The sequence below is a fragment of the Neophocaena asiaeorientalis genome, unplaced genomic scaffold, assembly GCF_003031525.2.
Source record: "Neophocaena asiaeorientalis asiaeorientalis breed wild unplaced genomic scaffold, Neophocaena_asiaeorientalis_V1.1 scaffold429, whole genome shotgun sequence".
NCBI classification, from domain to species: Eukaryota; Metazoa; Chordata; class Mammalia; order Artiodactyla; family Phocoenidae; genus Neophocaena; species Neophocaena asiaeorientalis.
The window spans coordinates 2,423,927-2,446,764 of record NW_020173550.1 but is presented as its reverse complement, the minus strand read 5'-3'; the positions used below and the strand labels follow the sequence as shown (position 1 = coordinate 2,446,764).

The 22,838-nt window shown below is 54.9% G+C and overlaps 1 protein-coding gene across 1 annotated transcript in view; it reads right to left on the bottom strand.

Moving 5' to 3' along the window:
• Window positions 1–22,838, bottom strand: part of BMP1 (bone morphogenetic protein 1) — a gene marked incomplete at its 5' end in the record, with an annotated part of 40,304 nt that overhangs the window by 8,346 nt on the left and 9,120 nt on the right. Inside the window, 14 exons of the mRNA XM_024747731.1 lie at window positions 222–347; window positions 4,132–4,312; window positions 4,733–4,893; window positions 5,675–5,800; window positions 7,075–7,270; window positions 7,372–7,517; window positions 7,780–7,896; window positions 9,380–9,482; window positions 17,424–17,539; window positions 18,053–18,177; window positions 19,665–19,770; window positions 20,518–20,696; window positions 20,999–21,116; window positions 21,306–21,470. Coding sequence (XP_024603499.1) covers window positions 222–347; window positions 4,132–4,312; window positions 4,733–4,893; window positions 5,675–5,800; window positions 7,075–7,270; window positions 7,372–7,517; window positions 7,780–7,896; window positions 9,380–9,482; window positions 17,424–17,539; window positions 18,053–18,177; window positions 19,665–19,770; window positions 20,518–20,696; window positions 20,999–21,116; window positions 21,306–21,470 — 1,965 coding nt within the window. The remainder of the gene's footprint in view (window positions 1–221; window positions 348–4,131; window positions 4,313–4,732; window positions 4,894–5,674; window positions 5,801–7,074; window positions 7,271–7,371; window positions 7,518–7,779; window positions 7,897–9,379; window positions 9,483–17,423; window positions 17,540–18,052; window positions 18,178–19,664; window positions 19,771–20,517; window positions 20,697–20,998; window positions 21,117–21,305; window positions 21,471–22,838) is intronic.

Here is a 22,838-nt window from a genome sequence, read left to right as displayed (position 1 = left end):
GTGTGTGGCTTGGATATTGCTGGGGGGGCGGGCGGGAGGGATGGGGAGGGTCCGTGCACTAGGCGGGAGGCAAAATGAGGTGACCTCAGAGGTCACTCAGCTTCTTGAGTCCAAAGAGAGGCCGAAGGAGATGGCACCTCTGAGCCCGCTCCCTAGCCTCGGTCCTTCAGGCCCCAGGCCGTGGGCAGGGGAAGGTGCCCGGGGGCTCTGGCAGTGCTTACCTTCCTTGCAGTCGTGCTTGTTGTCGTGGAGGACGAAGCCGCTGCGACACTGACACTCGTAGCTGCCGAAGGTGTTGACGCAGTCTTGCTGGCAGCCGCCGTTATCCTTGGAGCACTCGTCCTTGTCTGCAGGGGGAACAAGCGAGGGCAGACTGGTCTGTGTAGGGATGAGGGCTGCATCACCCCAGGGGAAGTGGGAGGACCGGCTGGGCGTCCACCTCGCCCTCCCCCCGCCCCCCCACAGGCAGGGTGGGGAGCGGAGGTCAAGGCGATGGTGGGGGTCCAGGGCACTGCATCAAGCGGAGGGGGCTGAGGGGGGCCCAGCTGTGCGGAGAGAAAGGAGAAGTGGACGGAGGGAGGCTGGGGTCTGGAGCTGACCAGCATGGGAACCCTCTACCATTACCTGCTTACTGGACAGACGGACAAGTGGAAAAATAGACACACGGACAAGCAGACTGCAAGAGAAAGGAGCAGGACGCAGGGGTCCCTCTTTTACTTCACAACAGGAAATGTCACAGACACCATCAAAATGGGAGGGGCGGGAGGCAGGGAGGGTCCCCTGTCCACGTGAGCGGGGGCGGGGGCGAGGAGAGCACCAGTTCTGTCCGGCCGGAGGGAGCCGGGCCGGCATGGCAGAGCGGAGGTCGGGGTGGGCGGCAGCAGAGCCCCCAGCCCATTCCGTCCAAGGTGAGGTTCCTGAGTAACAAAGGGTCCGGGAGGCCAGGCGGGCCTCACTGGGGGGTCCGGTTTCTTTTCTGCACTCGGAATTTGAGCTGGTGGGGCCGTCCCCGGGGGGGCTGCAGAGCTGGCCTCTTTTCTGAAACGAGAGAGAGAAGGAGAAAAGGGACCAAGGGGTGCGGGTGGAGGGCGGGGGGCCAGGGAGGGAGAGCAGTGAAAACCAGGCCCGGCTCCGAGGGGGGTCCACGGGCAGCACGGGGTTGGGGGGCAGCGGGACACACATGCAGGACGGCCATGTCCGGAGCAGCCAGGCCACGGAGGGGCAGCGGGTGGGAGGAGGCACAGCGACAGGGGACAGACGGGAGGAAGCCTGCGGCAGGGAGAAGGCCTTGGGGGTGGGAATGAGGCCCGCACGCTGGGGAAGGAGACGCAGAGTCTCTAGCAGAGGGGAGCAGTCCATGGGAAGGGGGCCTCAGCCAGAGCTCGGCTCTCTCCTGGTGCTGCAACTACAGAGTGTGTTACAGACACAGACACACATTCACGCCAACACACCCACAGACATATTATCCCTCACCCTGTACCGTCGTCCCAACACGGCAGCACAGACACTGACCCACAGGTTGACACACACACACACACACACACACATGCACAGGATACACGTCAGCCCCTCACACACAGACACCACACCCACACACGTCAGCCATCGGCCACCTGTGTACACGTGCCAGGGATAGACGCCGCTGGCTCACTCCCTGTGCGTGAGGAAGCGTGCACAGGCACACACAAGCACAGGTACAAACAGAGACACACGTGGATGCAGAGACCACGGACTCATGGGCGGGCCACTGCGGACTCAGGAGGGCTCACAGGCGCAGCTCCTCCCGTTCGGGTGGATCTGCACATGCGCTCTCCCATGAACACAGAAACTGACACACAGAGGGACACGTGGTCACAGGCACGGGTACATCACACACACATATTCTCCAGTCTCTCCATGGTCATTCTGGGTACTGTGTGCCTGGAACGGAGGCAGGCATTCAGGGAAGGGGAGTGGACACACAGAATTCCAGAGATGAGCCCCGAGGTAGAAAGATGCCTGCTGACATTCACATGGCCAGGCGGAGTCTGTGACAACGGTGGCCCTGTTCCGGGTCTCCCTTGGGAGAGGGGCCCGAGGGCTGGAGCACTGGCTCCCAGATGGCCCTGCTTCTCCAATTCACTCTCACGTGAGCCAGACCCCGTGGGACCCAAACAACCCAAGTTCAAGAGGTGGAGTCCCCAAGTCCTTCCCCAGGTCTCCTCAGTTAGAGCATCACGAGGGACCCTGACAGAGGGCCCTGTGGAAGCTGCCTTTGCACAAGCCCTGTGAGAATGTGGGGTGATGGGCACCCTACAACCCATCCTGGGGTTTCACCGAGTAACTCACTGATGACTATGCTGGGAGCTTCAGGAGTTCCAGCTCACGGAATGAGCAAAGATTGTCCTGAAATTGACCCCCATGCCTTCCTCATATTTGCACCCCCAAAACCGGGTACAGTGCCTGGCACATTGTAGGGGTAAAAGAAATACTTGCCCAATGAACGAGTGAGTGGGTGAGTGAGTGCTGAGTGCAGTGTTGAGAGCTGCGAGCCCTGAGAAAGGGCTGCTTTAGTGCCCGGAGAGGGGCTCTGCCGTGGTCGGGGGCAGCCTCTCCTGGGAGCCAGGGATGCAGGTTGCAGAAGGGGCAGGAGCAGGGAGTGGACACGGGCTGGGACAAGGAGATGGCACTCACCCTCCAGTGCCCAATGCCCCGGAAGGTGGCTGGGGTCACACTGAAGGTCTTCAGGCTCTCTCTTCTTCTTGCCTTATGGTCTCCTCGCTGGGTGTCCCAAAAGTCCAAATAGCCCCCCTCCTGGGGGGTCAGAGTCAGATGCCCTGGACCCTGAGGGCTGAACCTTGATGCCCAGCGGTGAGGGTCCTCTGCAGGTTTCTTGTGAGAAGGGGCAGTGCGAGTGTGCGTGTGCAGGTGTGTGTGCGCGTGTGTGTGCAGAGCTGAGGGTGGGCTGAGGGTAGCAGTGTCGGGCCAGGGCAGGGCAGTAACCGTGGGTGGAGAGCCCTGGGCTCTAGGTCTGACAGATGTGGTGCTGGTCTCCCTCCGCCCCGACCCCCTACCAAGACTGGAGCGACAGAAGGGCAGGAAGAGACAAGAGTAAGCAGGTAATAGTTTCCCCAGGGCCGAGCCCATCCCTGAGTGGATGTTACGTCCCCTCAGCCCTCTGGTGAGCACCTCACACGGGTTCCAGGTGGGCCCAGGGAAGAGAGGGAGTCGCATTGCAAGGGTCTCAGCCAGCAGTGGGGCAGGGGCCGTGAGGCACTGTTAGCGGAGCGGGGTGGCTGGCAGTACCAAGCGGGGAACCAGGGCACAGGGGCAGTGCGTGGCATCCAGTGGGGCAGGCGAGGGTGCAGGGCGGCCACATAGGGGGCTTGAGGATGCAGGACCCTGGGCAAAGGAGGGGAGAAGGAAGGCGGCGTGGACCCGGCCGGAGGCTTCTGGGCTTCCTGCCGTCCATGCCTGGCCCACCAGGCGTGCTGGGGATGAGGATCCCTGGGTTGCTCCCCAACAAACTGTCTGCTCCAGCCAGCCCATGGCCTCCTGTCTGCCCGGAGATGGGGCCCTTAAAGGGACTTGACCCCTAGCCTAACACGGGGCAGCTGTCAACAGACATGTGCTGGTTGGATCTGAGTCCCCCACCGTGGGCCTCGGGGGCGTGGGAAGGCTTTGGGGTTGAGGGAAGGGAGGCTCCTTATCGCTTCTGAAGGCCCCGGCATGACCCCATTTGGTGTGTGCAGGTTCTGATGAAAGATTCAACCACTGCCGGATAACCTGCCCCACAGTCCAACGCAGACACCCTCCTCTTCTGCATGCGGCAGCGTCCGGCCTCACTGCACTCCCTGTTCCCAGGGCCTGACCTCTCTCGGGTCTTGGCTTGCGGCCCCTGAGGCCTGGAGCGCCCTCTCCCTTCCTTTCTGCAGGCCTATGTCCTGCCCAGCCTCAGGTCGGCTCCCATACAGCCTTGAGGGCTCAGGAATAGCGGGGTTCAGGCAGGGAGGGCCGTCCTGGTGGTGGAGGGCCAGTGGGGGGAGCAGGGGACAGACCCTGCTGCCCGGCACCAGAGGGGCTGCAGAGCACAGGGGTGCAGCGGCAGGAAGAAAGGGATGCGGGGCTCGGAGCTGGGGAGTCCGGGGTTACCTGAGAAGAAGTGGGCCTTGAAGCCCTTTTTGGAGACTGTGTTGTCGGACTTGAACTCCACACGCATGTTGTTGTACTGGGAGGTGATGACCTCAGGCTTCTCGGAGCCACAGAACTTGCCGTGCAGCTTGGAGTCGGCCGTGAGTCCGCTGCGCACCTCCACGAAGTCGTACTTGCACACCTGTGGGGCAGCGCAGCTCCAGGCCCACCTCCTCCAGGAAGCCTCTCCTGACCACCCTCGCCTGAGGAGGCTCCCTGTTCTGTGGGTCCTTTCGCCTTTAGTTACCTGCTTTGCCACATCTAACAATTCAAAAAGTGCCACCCCACCCCATCAGTTCCTCTTGCGCTCCCCACACAAGCCCCCAGCCCTGCCTCTCCCCACAGGCTTCTGGACTCCACGTCCTTCATTCCCACGTGCCACGTGCTCCCTGGCCTTCAAGGCCCTCCTCCCTGAGCCTCCCCTGCTTCCTCTGAACCCCCCCGACACACACTGCCTCTACATTCCTGGAGTATTTCTTTCGGAGGGTAGGAAGCAGGCACCAGGCTGAGCTCCCACGCCTCAGACCTCCCTGCGTCTCCTCAGCCCCAGGCGGGCACTTACATCATTGCCCTCGGTCTCGAAGAAGTCAAACTGCAGGGAGATGCGGTACTGGGTGGGCGCCACCAGCTGCCAGATGCAGTTTTTGTTAGGGGGGTACTCCTTGGGCCAGCCCGGGCTGGTGATGGAGCCATTGAGCTTGGTGAGGAATCCACCACAGGCAGCTGGGGGGACAAGGGAGGTGGCGTCACCCACCAGGAGGCCCGGCTCTAGAGAAGGGCATGGACACGGGCTGGGGTGCATGAAGGAGGAGGAGTGGGTTTGTGGGTTCCCCCAGCCTGGGGGGCTGGTGTGTGGTCTCTATGGGGAAGGAGGCAGGGGAGGGGGGGTGTCTTCAGAGTTAGGAGGAGTTGTGTGGTCACTTCAATTTTCTCTGCGAGAGAACAGGCCAGGCGTCTGCTTAGAGGTGGGGGGTGGGGTGAGGGGCTCCAGAAAGGCAGTACCAGTGGGCAGGGGGTGCTGGGAGGGAGGCAGGGAGGACCACGGGGCAGGGACTGGGAGGCACGGAGGGAGAGGGAGCTGCTCAGAGGTGAGTGGAGAGAAGCCCGACAGCAAGATCAGGCTGAGATGGAGAGAGTTAGCCAGAGAGCGTTTCACCACCTCCTGGGAACATTTATAATGAGAGGCTGGAACTCAGTGCCTGTCTAAGAACAGTGGTTTCCAAACTGTGGATCGTGACCTTCTGCTGGGTGATGAAATCAATCAAGATCAGCATTTAAAAAGAAGAACAAGAATGAAAACCAAACCAGAGTACATCGCACCTGGTCACAGTGTGTTCCAGGGGGTTGAAAGAGACAACGTATTCCTTACCCATGAGTAGTGACCAAAGTACCATGGAATCCTCGTTTTTCTGGAAAGGGGTCTGTCCAAGGGCAGAAGAGACCCGGGCTGGAGGGTTTGGGGTGGGAGAGGGAACAGGGTCCTGGGCAGCCTGGGGGCACTTACCCTCGCAGCGGCGCTTGTCAGGGGCCAGCTCATACCCAGGGTCGCAGCTGCACTTGTAACTGCCCAGGGTGTTGAGACACCGCTGCTCACAGCCCCCGCGGTTGGGCCGAGAGCACTCGTCCACCTCTGCGGTCGTAAGGAAAGGGTGTCAGTGACTCCCAGTACGGGGCCTGGGTCCCTCCTCCTGCCCTCTGCTTGGGAGTCAAGTCCAGGATCCCTCAGGCTGCTAGGACCACCCGCAGTCCCATTCCAGGGGGAGGAAGTCAGCTGTGACCTGCTCAGAACCCCACCCGGTCCCCAGGGGATCCTGTCTGTGACAACCCCAAAGGGACAGGCAGTTCCCTGAAGGAGGGGACAGGTGGACCCATGGAGCCTTCCTTCTGACCCACTGGCTGGGCTGGTGGCCACCACCATTCACTGGGGCCTCTCATGTGCCATCCCCGGCTGAGTACTATTCTTTCACCTCTGCTTCAATCCCTACATGAAGCCTGTGATGGAGGGGCTGTAACTGTGCCCAGATTACAGACGAGGAAATGACGCTTGGGCAGAACACCCTCAATGCCCAGGGTCACGCCGATAAAAAGTCCACGCTGCCTTGTCTCCTCCCTGAGCTCCTACGGTACTTTCTGCCTGCACATCTCACCAACATTCCTTCAGTACAAACTTTTGGACTTTGAGGCAACTCCTGAATTGTTATGTCAATTCTCTGTCGACCACCTACCGTGTGTCAGCTACTTTTACCTACGTTTGTCATTTACTCAGTGAGGTATGTAGTTTTTCAGTGGGACCTTTCCTGCCCAGTTAGGCCATAAATTCAAGGGCAGGGCGCCAGGGTCTACAAATCCCTCACAGTGTGTTGAGTGAGTGAATGAGGAACGAATGAAGCCATGGCAGCACCATTCACAATAGCCAAGGTGTCCATCCATGGATGAGACTCAAGGAAATGTGGCTCAGACACACAGTGGAATACTATTCAGCCCTAAAAAAGAAGGAAACTCTGCCATATGCGATAACACGGATGAACCTTCAGGACATTATTTTAAGTAAAATAAGCCAGTCCCCAAAAGTCAAATTCTGCATGATTCCACTTACATGAGGTATCTAAAATAGCCCAATTCATAAAATTAAAGAGTGGAATGATGGGCGCCCAGGGCTGGGGGAGGGGGAGGGGGGGAGTTATGAATCAGCGGGCATAAAGTTTCCGTCGAGCAAGGAGATCTGCACAGCACTGCGCCTTGGTCGGCAATACTGGTTTGTACGCTTAGATGTGCTCCGAGCGTAGATCTCACGTTAAGTGTTCTTACCACAATCAAATAAAATTTAAAAAATAAAAAGAAGGAACAAACGAGGTGGGTTGGCCACAGGAGTGGGCCGGGGTAGGGGAGCGGGGAAGGAGGCACCTTTGAAAAAGTTGACGGCGAAGCCAGCTTTGTTAATGGACCCATCAGAGACGAACTTGAGCCAGAGGCGGCTGGACGTGCTCTTGATGTCGTCCGGCTTCTCGTAGCCGCAGTAGCGCCCGATGAGGGTGCTGCTCTCGCTGTGCCCGTCGCGCACTTCCAGATAGTCATAGGCGCAGCTGTCATGGCGCTCAATCTGGGGGTCGGGGGCTCCGTCAGCAGGAGGAGCCCTGGCGGCCCAGACCCAAGCCCCGGAAGCCCGCAGGAGGTGGGCCATCCTGGGGGTCTCTGACCCACCTCAAAGGACTGGAAGGTGAGGCCCACATGGAAGCCCTCGGACACCTGGATCCGCCAGATGCAGACTTTGCTGGGCCGGTAGTCGTCTGGGTAATTGGGCGACTGGATGTGGCCGTTGTCCTTTTTCACATCTCCCCCACAGATGGCTTTGGGGACAGGGGACGAGGTGGGAAAAAGAGGATGTCGGTCAGAATGCTCTGCAATGTTCGAGAGCCCCTCTACCCCCTCTTCTAGCCCTGCCCACCCGCATCCCCAGCTTCCCAGTGCCCCTGGCCCCGGCCAGTCCCTGTGGGATCTCTGCTTCCTCCTTCACGGGCCCTCGGCCTTGCCTCTGGGGTGCCAGGAGGGAGTGGTTCTAGGGTGCCCAGGGACCCCACCTCTGACTCCCCCGTCCCCCTGCCTCGGTACCTTCATAGACCGCAAAGAAGCCTTTCCCGACCCAGTTGCTGCTGCTGCGGAATTCAACCCAGAGGCGGCTGTCGGTGGAGACAATGGGCTCCGGGAGTTTGCCCCCGCAGAAGCGGCCTGCACAGACGGCGCGGACAGCGGGCAGTGAGGCCCAAAGCAAGGCCCTCTCCCTTCCCGCACCAGGGCTGCACCTCCAGGAAGCCCTCCCCACCTCTCTGAGGGGCTCAGGGGCTCTGGCCCTGGTCTGCACTTGACACACATTCAAGTTGGCCTGCGTCTGGTCCAAGGTCCAGTTTGGCCTTGAAGGGCCAGAGTCCACTCTAGAAGATTTCCTGCCCTTGAGGGAAAGGATAGGAGTCTGTTTCTGGGAGGAATGGTGACTCCTCACCTTAGCCAACGGTATCTGTGTTTTATTTACTTTTTAAAAAGAGCATTACCGTCACTACGTATCCTTTCTTATTTGCTCTCCATGCAAACAAGTAATAACCAAAAACAAACAACAGTTTTCTTTTGCTCAAACGCAGGGGATGCCATGGGACCACAAATAAATCCCAGAATCCGGGGACTGGGTGAGAAAATGTCCTCTTTGAAATAAAACCTGACAAGAATCCACATAAGCGGATGAGGCTGGCCATCTGTGGAATTCTCTGTAGTCAAGAATTGACTGGGGCTGATTTGTGTGTTCGTAATAATATGGGTGTTTCCCAACTTACAGCAACGGACAGAGGGTGCTGGCCTAGGAATGTAAGTTATGAAAAAGAAACTGCAAAAAAAAAAAAAAAAGAAAGAAAGAAAGAAACAGCAATCTTGGAGATGCTAACACTTCTGTAGCAAGAAGTGTCGTAATGACAGCTGCTTTGGGTGACTAATAAGAAATATTCGAACATCAGAAACTGGGGGAAAAAAAGAGATGGTTAGCGAGGATTCGTCAGCCTGCTTCAGGCAGAGGCTGGGCTGTGAGACAAAGTTCTAACGCTAATGAGTGGTCCTGAGCTACTTAGGCTCACATCCAGATCAAAGAAGAATTCATGTAGCTCCTCAGGCTCTAACTCTGTGTCCATTACAGCATCTTCTGTCCTGTGGTTCTGACCCATCCATCCCCCACTTACCCACTCCCCTACCCCCTGAGACAAGGCACCCTGTGCAAACAAGTTTGGGCGACCGTGCCAGGAATGTAGTTCTCTGTGGTACACCAGGCTGCATTGTGGGCACCCTCAGGCCGCATCTCGCAGACAGAAAACAGAGCCTCTGAAATTGCCCAGATGAGGAAGAGAGCCTGGAGCTGAGAGCACAGGCCTGTCCATCTCCCTCTGTCACCTTGTGTGATTGCCCACACCTATACACTGACAGCCACCCTCTGAGGGAGGCCTGGAAGCCCATACTGAGGACCTTGAGGTCCACACTGGGGAAGAGACTTGCCCAAAGTCACACATTTAGTGATGGAGCTGCAGCACTGACTATACCAGGACTCCTGGTTCCCATGCTAGGATGCTGCCCGTAGCCAAGTGCTAGTGCTGGGGGGAGGATGCACAGCGTGTCATGTGAGTAGTTCTAAGAAGAACGCAGCTGTGGAGGAGGTAAGGCGGGGCTGTGCCGGTACCTCGGAGGGGCGCCTTCCTCCAGAAGCCGTCTCGGACCTCCACGTAGTCGTACCAGCACAGGCGGCTGCGGTACAGGTCCATGGACGTGAAGTTCAGGATGATCTGGGGAAATGGGGGAGGAAGAAGGTGACACTGCTGCCCACACATCGCCCGCCGGTCTCGCCCACCAGCCCCATGACCGCTGCCTGCCTCGTGAGGCTGTTTGCCATGGGTTATAAATAGTTAAGTGTTCCAGAAAGGAGCTCCTGGCCCAGAAGTGTCCCTCGTCCACAGCCATCTGCCAGTTCTAGTCAGCATTCTTCCCAGATACCCCAAGCCAGGCCTCACTTAAAATGCACAGCCTCGTTGAAAGTATGTTTGAGACCTGGGGTCTCACTTTACTGATCTCCTTAGTAAGGAGCCGTTGCTTAGGGTTAAACAAACCCAGCTCTCTTCATGGTCAACTTAAATAATATAAATTACAGCATCTTTAGAGGGAAGAGGTCTCCTTGGTGAGAGGAAGGGCCCGGGGAGGCATGTGGGACTGGGGGCAGGGGGCGGTCTGAACGGGAATGAAGGGTCCAGAGAGGACGAGCAGGGGGAAGAAGGCCTGAGTTACCCATCATCGCGCATTTACTGAATGCTGGTTCTAGGCAGGGCTCGTGCTAACCGCTGAAGGGAGTATCAGGTCTGCGTGCCTCCCAAGAATGGGTTTAAGACACTCAACTATACTTCGGTTAAAAAAAAAAAAAGGGCTTCCCTGGTGGCGCAGTGGTTAAGAATCTGCCTGCCAATGCAGGGGACACGGGTTCGAGCCCTCATCCGGGAAGATCCCACATGCCACAGAGCAACTAAGTCCGTGTGCCACAACTACTCAGCCTGAGCTCTACAGCCCACGAGCCACAACTACTGAACCTGTGTGCCGCAACTACTGAAACCCACGCGCCTAGAGCCCGTGTTCCACAACAAGAGAAGCCACCACAATGAGAAGCCTGCACACCTCAACAAAGAGGTGCCCCCACTCGCCACAACTAGAGAAAGCCTGCACGCAGCAACAAAGACCTGACGCAGCCAAAAATGAATAAATAGAAAAAGAAAAAAAGATACGTCCCTGTCAAGGAGCTTAGGACTTAGAAGAATAAGACATATGCATGAAAAGACCACCTAGTGGAAAACTCAGATTCCAGTCATACGAGCCTGGGTTTGAATCTCGCCTCTGCATAAAATGGTGCATAAAATGAGGAAAGAGCATCTCACCCTAACACAGCAATACATAGGTACAGATACTGCCCTAAGTACCTCCTTCACATAAACTTATTTCAGCCCTTGAACTCATCGAACGTTCACCTAATACTGGAGGAACGTTTGATACCTCGCTAAGTACCAAGTCTCCCCAGCAGGGGGGCATATGAACAGGTAGAGAAGCACACTTACTAGGAGGGAAACCGCTTCCTTATTGTTTCCGGAGTGAGCCCTGAAGCCTGCTGTTTGTTCAGAGTCCAACAAGCAGGGGCTCCAGAGAATGGCACCCCCATCTGCGAGGAGTGTGCAGTGGGCATGAGAAGGCCCAAGGGGCCCACCTGTTAGGTGCTAGCTGGGTTCCCCGCTGGAGGAGAAGGGGACAAGGGTGTCCATCTCCCCTGTGGCTCACTGCAGTGTTAGAGGCAGACAGAGTGGAGGCCAGAATGAAAACCACTGGTCAAGGAAGAGCTCCCAGCTCATGGTCGCTTTAGCACTGACCCCGTCAGAATTCTTGGTGTTTTCTTTTAATTTTACTTTTTTATTTTATTTTATTTATTTATTTTTGGTTGCATTGGGTCTTTGTTGCTGCGCGCGGGCTTTCCCTAGTTGCGGCGAGCGGGGCCTACTCTTTTTTGTGGTGCGTGGGCTTCTCGTTGCGGTAGCTTCTCTTGTTGCGGAGCACGGGCTCTAGGCGTGCGGGCTTCAGTAGCTGTGGCACATGGGCTCAGTAGTTGTGGCTCGTGGGCTCTAGAGCACAGCTCAGTAGTTGTGGCACACGGGCTTAGTTGCTCTGCGGCATGTGGGATCTTCCTGGAGCAGGGCTCAAACCCACGTCCCCTGCATTGGCAGGTGGATTCTTAACCACTGCGCCACCAGGGAAGTTCCTTCTTGGTGTTTTCAATATCCACCTGCACTATCCTTGCCATTTCCTGACCTCTGCATTCCCTAACCTCCTCTCTCACCCTCTCTCTGCCCCTTCTCAGCCAGCACATCATACCCTGGACCTTGTTATCATCCATAATGTCAAAACCAAGGACCCCACTCTACATCCATATGCCCCAATCTTTCCTTGCTCCTTCCCTCTGTACACAGAGCTCAACGGTCCTTCCAGTTCACTGCAACCTTCAATCTACTGAGCCTGTTGTATTTTCACTGCCTTTCACCCCCGTGTACTTACATTTCTTCTGACCTAGCTTGGAACCCATGGTCCATCTTTCATATTTTCTTTTGATTCACACATGAGTTTAAATATGTTTGTGTTTGGGGGAGCTTTCATTAATTTTGTTACTCTGAGATGTAATCGAGTGAGATCACGTTTTGAAAAGTGCACTACAGGGGACTTCCCTGGTGGCACAGTGGTTAAGAACCTGCCTGCCAATGCAGGGGACACAGGTTCGATCCCTGGTCTGGGAAGATCCCACATGCTGTGGAGCAACTAAGCCTGCGTACCACAACTACTGAGCCTGCGTGCTGCAACTACTGAAGCCTGTGCGCCTAGAACCTATGCTCTGCAACAAGGGAAGCCACCGTAATGAGAAACCCGCGCACCGCAAGGAAGAGTAGCCCCTGCTCGTCGCAACTAGCCAAAGCCCACGTGCAGCAACGGAGACCCAACACAGCCAAAAAATAAAGAAAAATTAAAAAAACACGGAAAGTACACTATATTACTTTTTTTTTTTTTGGCCGTGCCGCATGGCTTACAGGATCTCAGTTCCCCAACCAGGGATTGAACCCGGGCCTCGGCACTGAAAGCCCAGAATCCTAACCACTAGGCTGCCAGGGAACCATTGGGAGCATTATTATTATTATTATAAAAATACAAGTCCTGGCATTCTGAAAAACTGAAGTTGAAAATCTGTTCTAACTCTTGCTATAGAGCCAGTATCTTATGACCCAATATTTTACCTTTTTAGAAAAGACCAAATATGACCACCGTGGAAGTTTAATTCGCTATGGAATCCTCGGTGCATGGCACATAATACTTGTTTAATAAATATTTCTTGAATAGGGTTTTGCTTTTTGGAATCTATTCTAATATACTTGCCCAAGTGCATGAAGATTTAAGTTTCAAGGTATTTATTGTGGTAGTAATGAAAGCTTGGAAAAACTTAAAACAGCATCCATCAAGAGACCTGAGGGGATGATTAAATAATTAAATTAAGGGCAATCAAGAGGATGGGATGCCAAGCAACCACGAAAGTGGTTGAGGTAGATCTATATGTGCTGACATGGAATGATGACTGTGATTTATTGTTGAGTGAAAGGCAAGTTACAGAAGGCCACACCCACCCCCACACCCCCACACTAGAAGGGTCTGGAAGGACATCCCAAGTGTTACCAATGCTTAGTTGTCTCTGTGGAGTGGGATTTGGAGGATGATCAAGGGGAGAAAATTCACTTTTTACCGTAGGCATTCCTATATGGCTCAAAATGTTTATAACATGCATATGTTATCTTTATATCTAGCAAACAACAAAAATATCTTTCGAAGAGCTGCTGGGTGGAAGAAGGAATGCAGAGGGCCGAGTGAGGGCTCCCTGACTCCTAAACTTACACCCTTAACCCCTACTCCACGTGGCCTCCTTGGGCCTGCCAATCAATTTCACTCAGCAAGCAGCCCTGAGAACGGCAGCCACTTTCCCTCCCTCCCCGGAAACAACTGTGACTCTGTCCAGGGGGGATGGATTCAGGCCTCTGAAGAAGAAACCGTGCCCAGCCCGCAGAGCCCCACGGGGCCCACCCAAGACCTGCCACAGGCAGGAGGAAGCAGAGGCAACCTCACGTGGAAGGAAGAGACCTGGGTGAGCAGTCAGGGGCATCCTTCAGGGAGGCGCAGCCACAGCTATACTGAGACCGGAGGTGTCTAATTAAGAGTTGTCACAACTTCTGTCGTGTGGAAACAGCTGTGCGCTGGTGGCAGGGGCACTGCCCTTTGCCAAGAAAAACTGGGCCAGCTCTGCCACTTCCTGGCTGGTGACTTTGTGCCTCGCTGTCTCTGTCCGAAAAATGGACGTGACCATAACGACTCCACTGGGGAGTCGGGGGCAAATGAGATACGGGTACAGAGTCCCCAGGTGCACCCTGTGTGTGGGAAGTATTCCTCATGCTTGTTGGGTGCTCTCAGGGAGGAGTTGGGAGAACACGCCAACCCTGGGGGACCTGTTGTCTGGCTTACAGTCACATCTTAGGCCTCATTTAACTCCTCTGGGCCTCTGTTTCCTTATCTGTAAGATGGTAATGGTAACAGTACCCGCCTCATAGGACTTAGGGGAATTAAATTAATACATGTAAAATTTACGACCTTGTCTGACACGGGTGCCATACATACATGTCACACATCCATATGACAGTGTATGCCACTTGATAAACATTAATTTCACTTCTGGAGTTGAATTTGCTTAGATAGTTTGATATTGGGTTCACAGGACGGTCCGGATCGGAATGCAGGAAATAGAGGGAGGCAAATGAGGTACCCGGGGAAGTTGACCAGGGCTCACTCATTTAATAGATCAGGACCGGAGAATGATACTAGCAGCTAACATTGATTGAATTCCCGCTATGTTCCAGGCAGTGCCCTAAGCACTTGCTTCATCCTCGTATCAACCCCATGAAGGAGGAACTATCACCAGGCTCATTTTACAAATGGGGAAACAAAGGCACAGAGAGGGTAAGCGACTTCCCCAAGATCATACATCCGGTAAAGAGCACAGCTGGGAGTCAAACCCAGGCACTCTGGATCTTAAACTTATACCCTTAACCTCCATTCCACGTGGCCTCCCCAGGCCTACCAATCAATTTTGCCCAACGGCTGTGCAAAGAATGAGCATCAACTTTCCCTCCATGCTCAGAGCTCTACGCCCTTCAGTGCCTGAGAAGAGGGACTTAAGGGAGGACCCAGCCCAGGCCTTGCAGAGCAGGGATGGGAGGGGTCATCTCTGCCCAGCTGGGGGATGGGAGGAGGCAGAACTGGGGTTGGACCTTGATGGGAATGAGGGTGGATACGGCCAAATCCAAAAGCATTTTAAGTTATCTTCCTGGCTCCTCTGCAGCATTTGACGATGGTCTCCTTCTGAAACCACTTTCCTGCTCATAAAGGAGTTCCCTTCGTTGCTTGGGAAACACTGTAAATCCTCTTCAGGGCAGTTCTAATTACATGCAGTGGAAAGACTTGAGGATCCTCCAAGAAGTCCTCCAAAGTGGCTCTTCCTCTTGTTTGACATCCCTACGACATGCACAATTGTACGAGATAAGTTTTACATATCACTTGCATGTCCGGCAATAAGCTGAGAACCGGTAGGCAACTGAAAAACAACCTCTCAGGAGCCAAACAGAGGTCAAAGTCCATCCGCTAACACACGTGGATTTATTTAAGGTTCGCTGTTGAAAGAGTAGACTTTGGAGTCAGATAGTCCTAGAACTGAATGCTGGTTCCACCATTGTTACCTGAGCAAACCTGGCCAGATCTACTCCTGCACTTTAAGCCTCAATTCCCTCCACTCTCCAGTAGGGATAACAGTACCTACGTCATGAAACGGTTGTGAGGAATAATGAGATCCTGCATGTAAGATGCCAATACTTTGGCACATAATTGGTAAGTAACAAAAAGTGGCCATGCCAACTTGATGATACCATCCTCTTCTGCCTCCCCAGCCTTTAAATGTTTCTGTCCCCCAGGGTTCCATCTTTGGTTCAGTTACAACTCTACAATCTCAACCAGGACCATGGGTGGGTTTTACTTTTTGCATTTCTACAATCATGCATTGGTTAATCTGGAATTCTTATCCGTAGCCCACTTCTCCCCCTGGAGCTCCGGGCAGGCCTCTGAAAAAGGATGGGGAGTCTTGTGGGAGCTATGAAGGGAGCAGGTCCCAGGCACAGAGAGGCTCCTAAGGCAAGGCCGCGTGCTCTCTAGAGACTAGGGCCAGCCCATGCCAGTCCACAAAGCAAGGAAAGAAGAGGGTCCTGACCAAGTTGCCATATGCCTGCCAACTGCGCAAACCTCCCGAACGGGAAAGAGAGTGATGCTCTACCCTACTCTGTGCTCCGTGGGGCCGCGAACTGTCTCGTGCACCTGTCCATCCGCAGGGCTGGGCCCAGCACTGGGCACCTAGTGGCCACACAAGTTGCCGAAGGGCACTTAGCTGTTGGAATGGGACAAGGCTTTGGAATTCACACGGTATTTCAATCACAGACTTTTATGTCATAATCCAGGATCTATGAGATCTTGGGCAAGTTAATTTTTCCAAGTTTGCTTTCTCATATACAAAATGAGGCTAACATTAGCACCCAGCCTATAACGTTGTGCTAAAAGACATAACACAGAGATTTAACACATGCCTGGCCAATCATATGCTCAATGATCATTAGTTGTTATTATTATTATCTGCCGTGAGATTTCCAAAGGCTGGAAACCCTCAGCAGAGGAAGGAAGGAATCCAGGGCAAGGTCACTACCAGACAGTGAAAAGGACTGCAATTTTTAACTTAGATTCAGAACAAGAACAAGGAAGGGGTGGGTTCACTTTTGAGGGAAGCTGCTAGAAAGTTAACCAAGGGAGATAGGGAATTACTCAGCTCTCAATAAAAGTCTGTCGTAAGGGAGGATGATCTTCAAATTATAAAAAAATAAAATCAACATCGTTTGGAAAGGAAATAGAAGCTCAATAATACAGAAGGAGAGTCAGCGAGCGCCTCTTTAAATTGGCTTTTGCCTCTAGACTCAAAAATGACATCAGAGGACATTCAAATAACTTGCAGATGTGAGCAGTGTCTGTAATCTTGAGAACTCAGAACAAAATCGTTCCCAGTTTTCAAAAGGGGTTTGTATGCATGTGTGCATGCACATGTGTGTGTTGGGAAGGGGGTTTAGAGTGAATTCTGGGAATTGCAAACCACTGAGTTCAGTGGTGATCCCCAACTAAACAGATGGTCTATGACCATTTAGAAAAGAAACACTTGACTACTTTTGGGTTCACTTGAAACAAGGTACATCAGACGAATCTCACTTCTTTTTTAAAAGGGGATTTACCAACTGGTGAAACAGTGGATTTGTTTTGGTAAGGCAATTCATCCATGTATTCGGCATTTATTAATCACTTCCTGTGCCAGAGACATAAAGACAACAAAGGCCTGGTCTCAGAAGCAGCTCATATGGTGGTTGGTCAATAAGGTGGTGACCAGTGGCTGGCTGGTAATGACGTTTAGCGTAGTCATAGCTAGTGGAATAGCTTTGCCCAAAGCCTGCAGACTACTGGGTCAATGTCAATTCAGAGGGAGATCTTGGATCTGCTTTAATTCATGTCCTGTTCAATATTTTGATCAAAAGCCAGGTTCGGAACACCCAGAAGACACGCTTATCAAATGAGCCCAAGGCAGAGTGAGGACGGCTACCTGCTGGATGGTGGAATTCTGATTCAAGATGATCTTGAGAGCTGTTGGAATGAGCAACGCAACCGGTAATAAAATCTAACCCAGCTCAAGGTTGCACTAGGACATTAAGAACCAAGTTCCAATCAAGGGAAATAAAGCCTTAAAGCTGACTCTTGGGAGCAATAAAAATATGAAGGACATGGAAGGTCCAGGGGTGGGTGAGAGGTCCAGACTCCACATGAAAAGCCTGTGAATGGATCTGAGAAGCACTTAGAAAAATGTCTGGCACATAGTAATGCTATTCACAAGTTAGCATTTATATACAACTATTAGTAGAAGCCTCTCATCATCCTGCAGGGTGAATGAGTTTACACTCCCAGGTAGGTCACTCACAGCCACACGGACTAAGCTCTCCTACTCAGGGGTCCTAGCAGAGGAGAGGATGCTCAGTTACCTTCTCCCCAGGTGTGACTGAGATGCGCCATACGCAGTGCATGTGGGCGGAGTAGCCGTTGGGGTACTCGGGGGAGGAGAAGTTGCCCGTGCTATCTTGTAGGGTCTCTCCGCAAGCTGTCGAGGAAAGGAAATGACTGGGTTGCTGGCTGCAGGTGCCCAATCCCCCCCCCACAACTTTCTGGCTTCCCTGCCCTGAGCCCTGGCATCCTTTGCGGGGAGAGGAGAGAGTCTGGGATGGCCCTGTCCCCTTAAGATCCATCCCTTCTCCTTTCCGTTCTACCTAGTGCTGCAGGATGCCCTGTTGTCAAGGCAACATGGGTTCCAGAGTTAAGGTCAAGCTCCTTCGGAGGGCCTCACTCCCTCTCACTCACTGAGAATCGCTCTGCGCCCCCCATTTTCTGCTCCTACTGTCCCTCACTCTCACCCTCAGAAGATGGGTGGCTCAGCATCTCCCCACCTGATCCAAGCCCCAGTTTGGGTCTGTAACTTGAACACTCCCCCTCCCTGGGTGCCCCCTCCCCCGACACCAGGCAGCCTCAGCCTTTTCTAAGTCTCACAGCCTCAATCTTCTTGGCCCCAGGAACTGCCCTCCACCCCACCCTGGCCTGTCCCCACCCCTGCCCCGACCTGGGCACTTGTAGAGCTTGCGGGCCTGGGCAATGTCCCCCTTGCTGAGCCGGGTCCTCTGGCCGATGGGAGGCTTCACCCCATTCACCTCGTACTTGGGAACGATGGTGTCCAGGAAGATGCCCCTGAGGAGGAGAAGACCAGCCTAGGTGAGAGTCTGATGGGAGGGAGGGTGGCTGGCATGCGTGCACCGAAGGTCACGACCCCGCAAGAGCCCAGACATTCCTCAGCAGGGTCAGGGATGGGTGGAGACATCTCACCCTGTCATTACACTGCCCTCTGACCAGCAGCCACCCTGCTCCGTGGCAGCCACACCACAGGGCCTGGGGGAGCCCCAGGAACACTTTGGGAGGTCGGGGACATGGACCTAGGAGGCCCTGGGGACACACCTGTGCTCCGGCTCAGTCTGGCCCAACTCCCAGCCCTGGGAGAGCTCTAGATCCCTGTCAGTCATGTCTTAGCCCTGCCCGGCCCTGCTTCTGAGGCCCCCTGTGCTGATTCAGCCCTGACTACACCTCTCCCAGGACTACCCAGGGCCAGCCCCTGCTGGCACGGGCTACTCCTGATGGCACCTGGGACAAGGCCAAAGGGCAGGCTCCACCGTGGCCAGACCAGACCCCAGGAACAGCCCCGCTAGCTCCTGATCCATCGGTGTCCCCTGTCTCCTCAGTTCCTGTCTGCTAGGTCCTGGATGTTTCCATCTGGGAGGAGCAGAAGGAAGGGGGAGCAGGCATCTCTCCACCTCCCTAGGGCCCCTGACTCACACCCAGCTGGGTAGAACTCAGCAGGAGGTGGGGTGGGATGTGGTGGGAAATGTACAGGGGGTGGTCTGTGGGTGTGGTGGGTGGGATGACCTCACCACCCTTCCTTGGTCTCTGTTCCCTCAGGTCTGGAGGCAGGAAGAGTGGGTCTAGAAGGAGCATCTGAGGAGAGGGGGAGGGCCAGGGTCTGAGCAGAGACAGAGGATGAGGACAGAGCCAGGCATGGGAAAGGCCAGGAGGGGGTGCGAGTTGGGGTGCTGGGGGGAGGCAGAGGAGGAGGAGGGGCTGTTTCCCACACTCTGCTAAGGAGAAGCTGGGACGGGGAGGCTGGGCCACTACCTCTGGGGGCTCTGGCTGTGAGTTCTGGGAACCTAGGCCCAGGATAAAGAGTAGGTGTATACGTGCTCGTGAGCTGGGGAGCGGGGCTGGTCCAGGACAGAAGCCAGACTTTGTGCCAATCAGCCAATTACGAAAAGGTAGACCCATCAGAGAGACACGCCCCCTTTGGCTGAGGGTTGAGGGAAAAGCTCAGCTCCTTTGGGCGGATACAGTTCCGGGGCCACAGCACACCACACGGCTGCACGGCAGCTGGGTTTCAGCCTCCCGGGCCAGGTGTGCCCAGTACTAGGTGAAGAACCCAGGCTCTGTGAGTCCCGGCCCTGCCATGCACCCAGTGGAAGAGGACAGCAGGGCAGGCAGCACCCACGGGTCCTCTGCTCGGGGGCTGCAGCCACCCAGAGGCCCACCCTTGTCCTCGCCAACGACCCCAGCAGGGCAGGCTAGTGCAAAGCGGGAGGCCTACGGAGGGCAGGGCTGGGCTGCCCCAGAAGAGGCTGGGCCCCATCTCTCACCTGGAGAATGTGTTCCGGGCATAGTGCATGATACTGTCAAAATCATAGGTCTCCCCCAGGGATTCCACCTCCTGGACCTCCATCTTCAGGAAGTTATACTCCTGCCCTGCGAAGACCAGGAAAAGGGTGTGGGGAGGTGGGAGCGGGCGGGTCTGTGAGGGATGCAGTGCTACCTTTTCAGGGTGGGGAACGGGGTCCTCCCTGCACTTGAGAGGTGACCCCCTACCTGAGGGTCTGGGCAGCTGCCAAGGGAAGCCTGGGGGAGGGGCGGGTCTCTAGAAGAGTCTGTCCAGCAGGGGGGTGGGTGGGGTTGAGGACTTGCTGGAGGGAAGGCTCAAGGGAAGATGGGAAGGAGGTGCCCATTTCTAGAACCACAGGGAGATGAGAGCAGTGAAGAGTGGAGGAGGCCTGGGGAGAAACGGAGGAAGCAGGAAGGGAGGGAAGAAAGAGCACAGTGGGGAGAAAGGAGAGAGGAAAAAACCCTCGGAGGACAGCATAGGCCAAGAGCAGGAGACTGGGTAAAAGTGAAGAGAAAGTCTGAGGCAGCATGGGAGATGGGCCGACCCCTTCCCACCTGCCCCCCACTAAAGGCCAGGTGGATTCTGGCTGCTCCAGACAGCCCCTGTGTGCCGGACCTGGACCTCTCCTGGCCCCCCATCTGACAACTGATTTGCAGTCCCTGAGCTGCTACTGACCTGGAGGAGATGCTGCAGGGGAAGGGTCTGGACCCCAGGCAGGGCTGTGACTACCCAGCTGGCTGGGACTATGATGCTGAGTTGACCAAAGGCGACGGCTTGAGGGAGCAGCTCCCACCCTGACCAGGAGCCCTGGAGGGGCAGGTAGAGGTGCGTACCTGGCTGGATGTTCTCGCGCACGATGGAGACGTGGCGGTCTCGGTCAGGCCGCGTGTGCTCATGCCAGAAGCCGATGACATGACCCAGTTCATGGACCACAATGCCGAACTTGTCACAGTTCTTGCCGATGGAGATGGCCTGGGGGCCCCCACCACGGCGGCCCACGTAGGAGCAGCACCTGGAGGGCGGGGCCAGCTCAGGGGGGCGGTCCCGAGCTGGGGGAGTGCATCCACTCAGGGGTCGGGTGTGGCTGCCAGGGGGGCCAGGGAGTGGAGGGGTCGGGGAGGGACCCGAGTGCGGGATGCCCGGACTGTGTGCTGGGGTCTGAGCCACATCCGGGGCAGCTCCTGGGGAGATGCCCCATGGCGGGAGGGGACAGATGACGCAGGGCCGTGCCCAGATGGGACAGCTGCAGTGCTCAGGACAGAACATGGGTTGGGGCGACGGCCGAGGGTACAGTGCCCAGGGGCCCCTGCTCACCCGCAGGGTCGATAGGTGAACACGATATAGCTGTCCTCGTCTGTGCGCTCCAGGAAGGTGACACAGGTGTGCTTCTCCCAGTGCCTCATGGCCTGCCGGAAGACTGCCCTCTGGCTGCCTGCCGGGACAAGGGAGGCCAGGCTGTTACAGTTGTCCAGGTGGGCCCACTTCCACCCATTGCTAAAGAGTCAGCCATTCATTGGACAGACAGGCAGAAGGTACCACTCACACCATCGTGCACGACGGGGCTGTCCCGAGGCCAGGCCACGGTGCAGGCCGCTCCCCACATGCCCGACATCACGCTCACCAGTGAAGTTTCCTCCAATGACAAAGGGGATGACCCCATCGGGCCACACGCGCTCTGGTCTAGACGTTGCTGCCCTCCGGCTCCGGGACCTGCTTCTCCATCTCCCGTGACTTTTCCTCTGCGGCTGCCCACTAGTGCTCTGACAGTTGAGGGTGGAAGAGTTTCCTGAAATTGAAAGAAGAAGGCATTTGGTAGCAAGGGAATGAAGAGCAGGAGAAAGCAAATTACAACCGACCCTCATTATCTAGGGATTCCGTATTTGCCCACTCGGTAAAATTTCTCTGTAACCCCCAAATCAATACCCTCAGCTCTTTCACGGTCACTTGCTGTCATGCACAGAGCAGTGAAGAATTTCAGTCACCCAACAGGCATGATCCCAGCTGAGCCTGAACAAGGCGACAGGCTGCCTTCTTGTTTCAGCTTATACTGTAAATATCTTTTTCACAATCTATTCAGTGCAACATTTTTTTGCATTTTGTGCTTTTTCTTGGTGAGTTTCCTGTTTAAAATGAGCCTCCCCTTACCCCCCTGTAGTGCTGAAGGGCTGTCTAGTGTTCCCAAGTGCAAGAGGGCTGGGACGTACCTTATGGAGAAAATACCTGGGTTAGAGAAGCTTTGTTCAGGCATGAGTTACAGTCCTGTTGGCCATGAGTTCAACGTTAATGAATCAATGCTATATTAATTAAGGTGTCTTTAAATAGAAACACACATAAGACTGGGTTATGTATTAATGAGTCGATGAAAATGTGACCAGAGGCTTGCAGGAACCTAACCCTGTATTTCTCCTAGGAGTAATGGCTCAGAATTTGCTAATTCAGTGTTCGCAGTGACTTTATGGAATAGCTGTAAGGTTATTCTATAACTCTATTCATAACTACCATGAACAGAGAGAACTGACTGTCAGTGAAAAAGAGAACAGCGGTGTACTCATTTCCCCAGACCTGCAGCGGACCTGAGACTAGGAAACAGTCCCGTCTCGGCCAATAAACCTTCATATTTATGGAGCATACAGAACTTGATGTCTTCTTTAAGTATTCCCAAGTACATGTTCTCGTTTGACACAGTAGCTCTCTGGATGGACTGGGCAAGTGTCGCTATCTACATTTGACAGATGAGGAAACTAAAGCCCAAGATTTGCGCAAAGTCAGATGATGGGTTAGTGGCAAGTCCAAGTGATCCAAATCTCCATTCTGCTTTCCTCTTGTCCCATGTCTACTCGTCCCCACTAGGGTCAAGTAAGCCTTGCTAGTTACCAGGCTACCAGGTCACCCTCCAATGCCAGCTGCTCTCTGGGGTAGTTTGACCTTTACTCCATGGCCTGCCCATGCCAGGATCCTCCCTCCTGCCAGACAGGACAACTGCCTGGCACCACCAGAGTGTGCCCAGAACAGGTCCCAGGTGAGAATCCCCCACTCGGGCAATGGAAGGGTTACCTGTGAGCAGGACCACGGTCCAGAGCGGTGAGAAGGCTGAACAGAATCAAGACAGCCCAGGCCCTCAACCCTCCCATTCCCTCACACATGCACAAGTGCC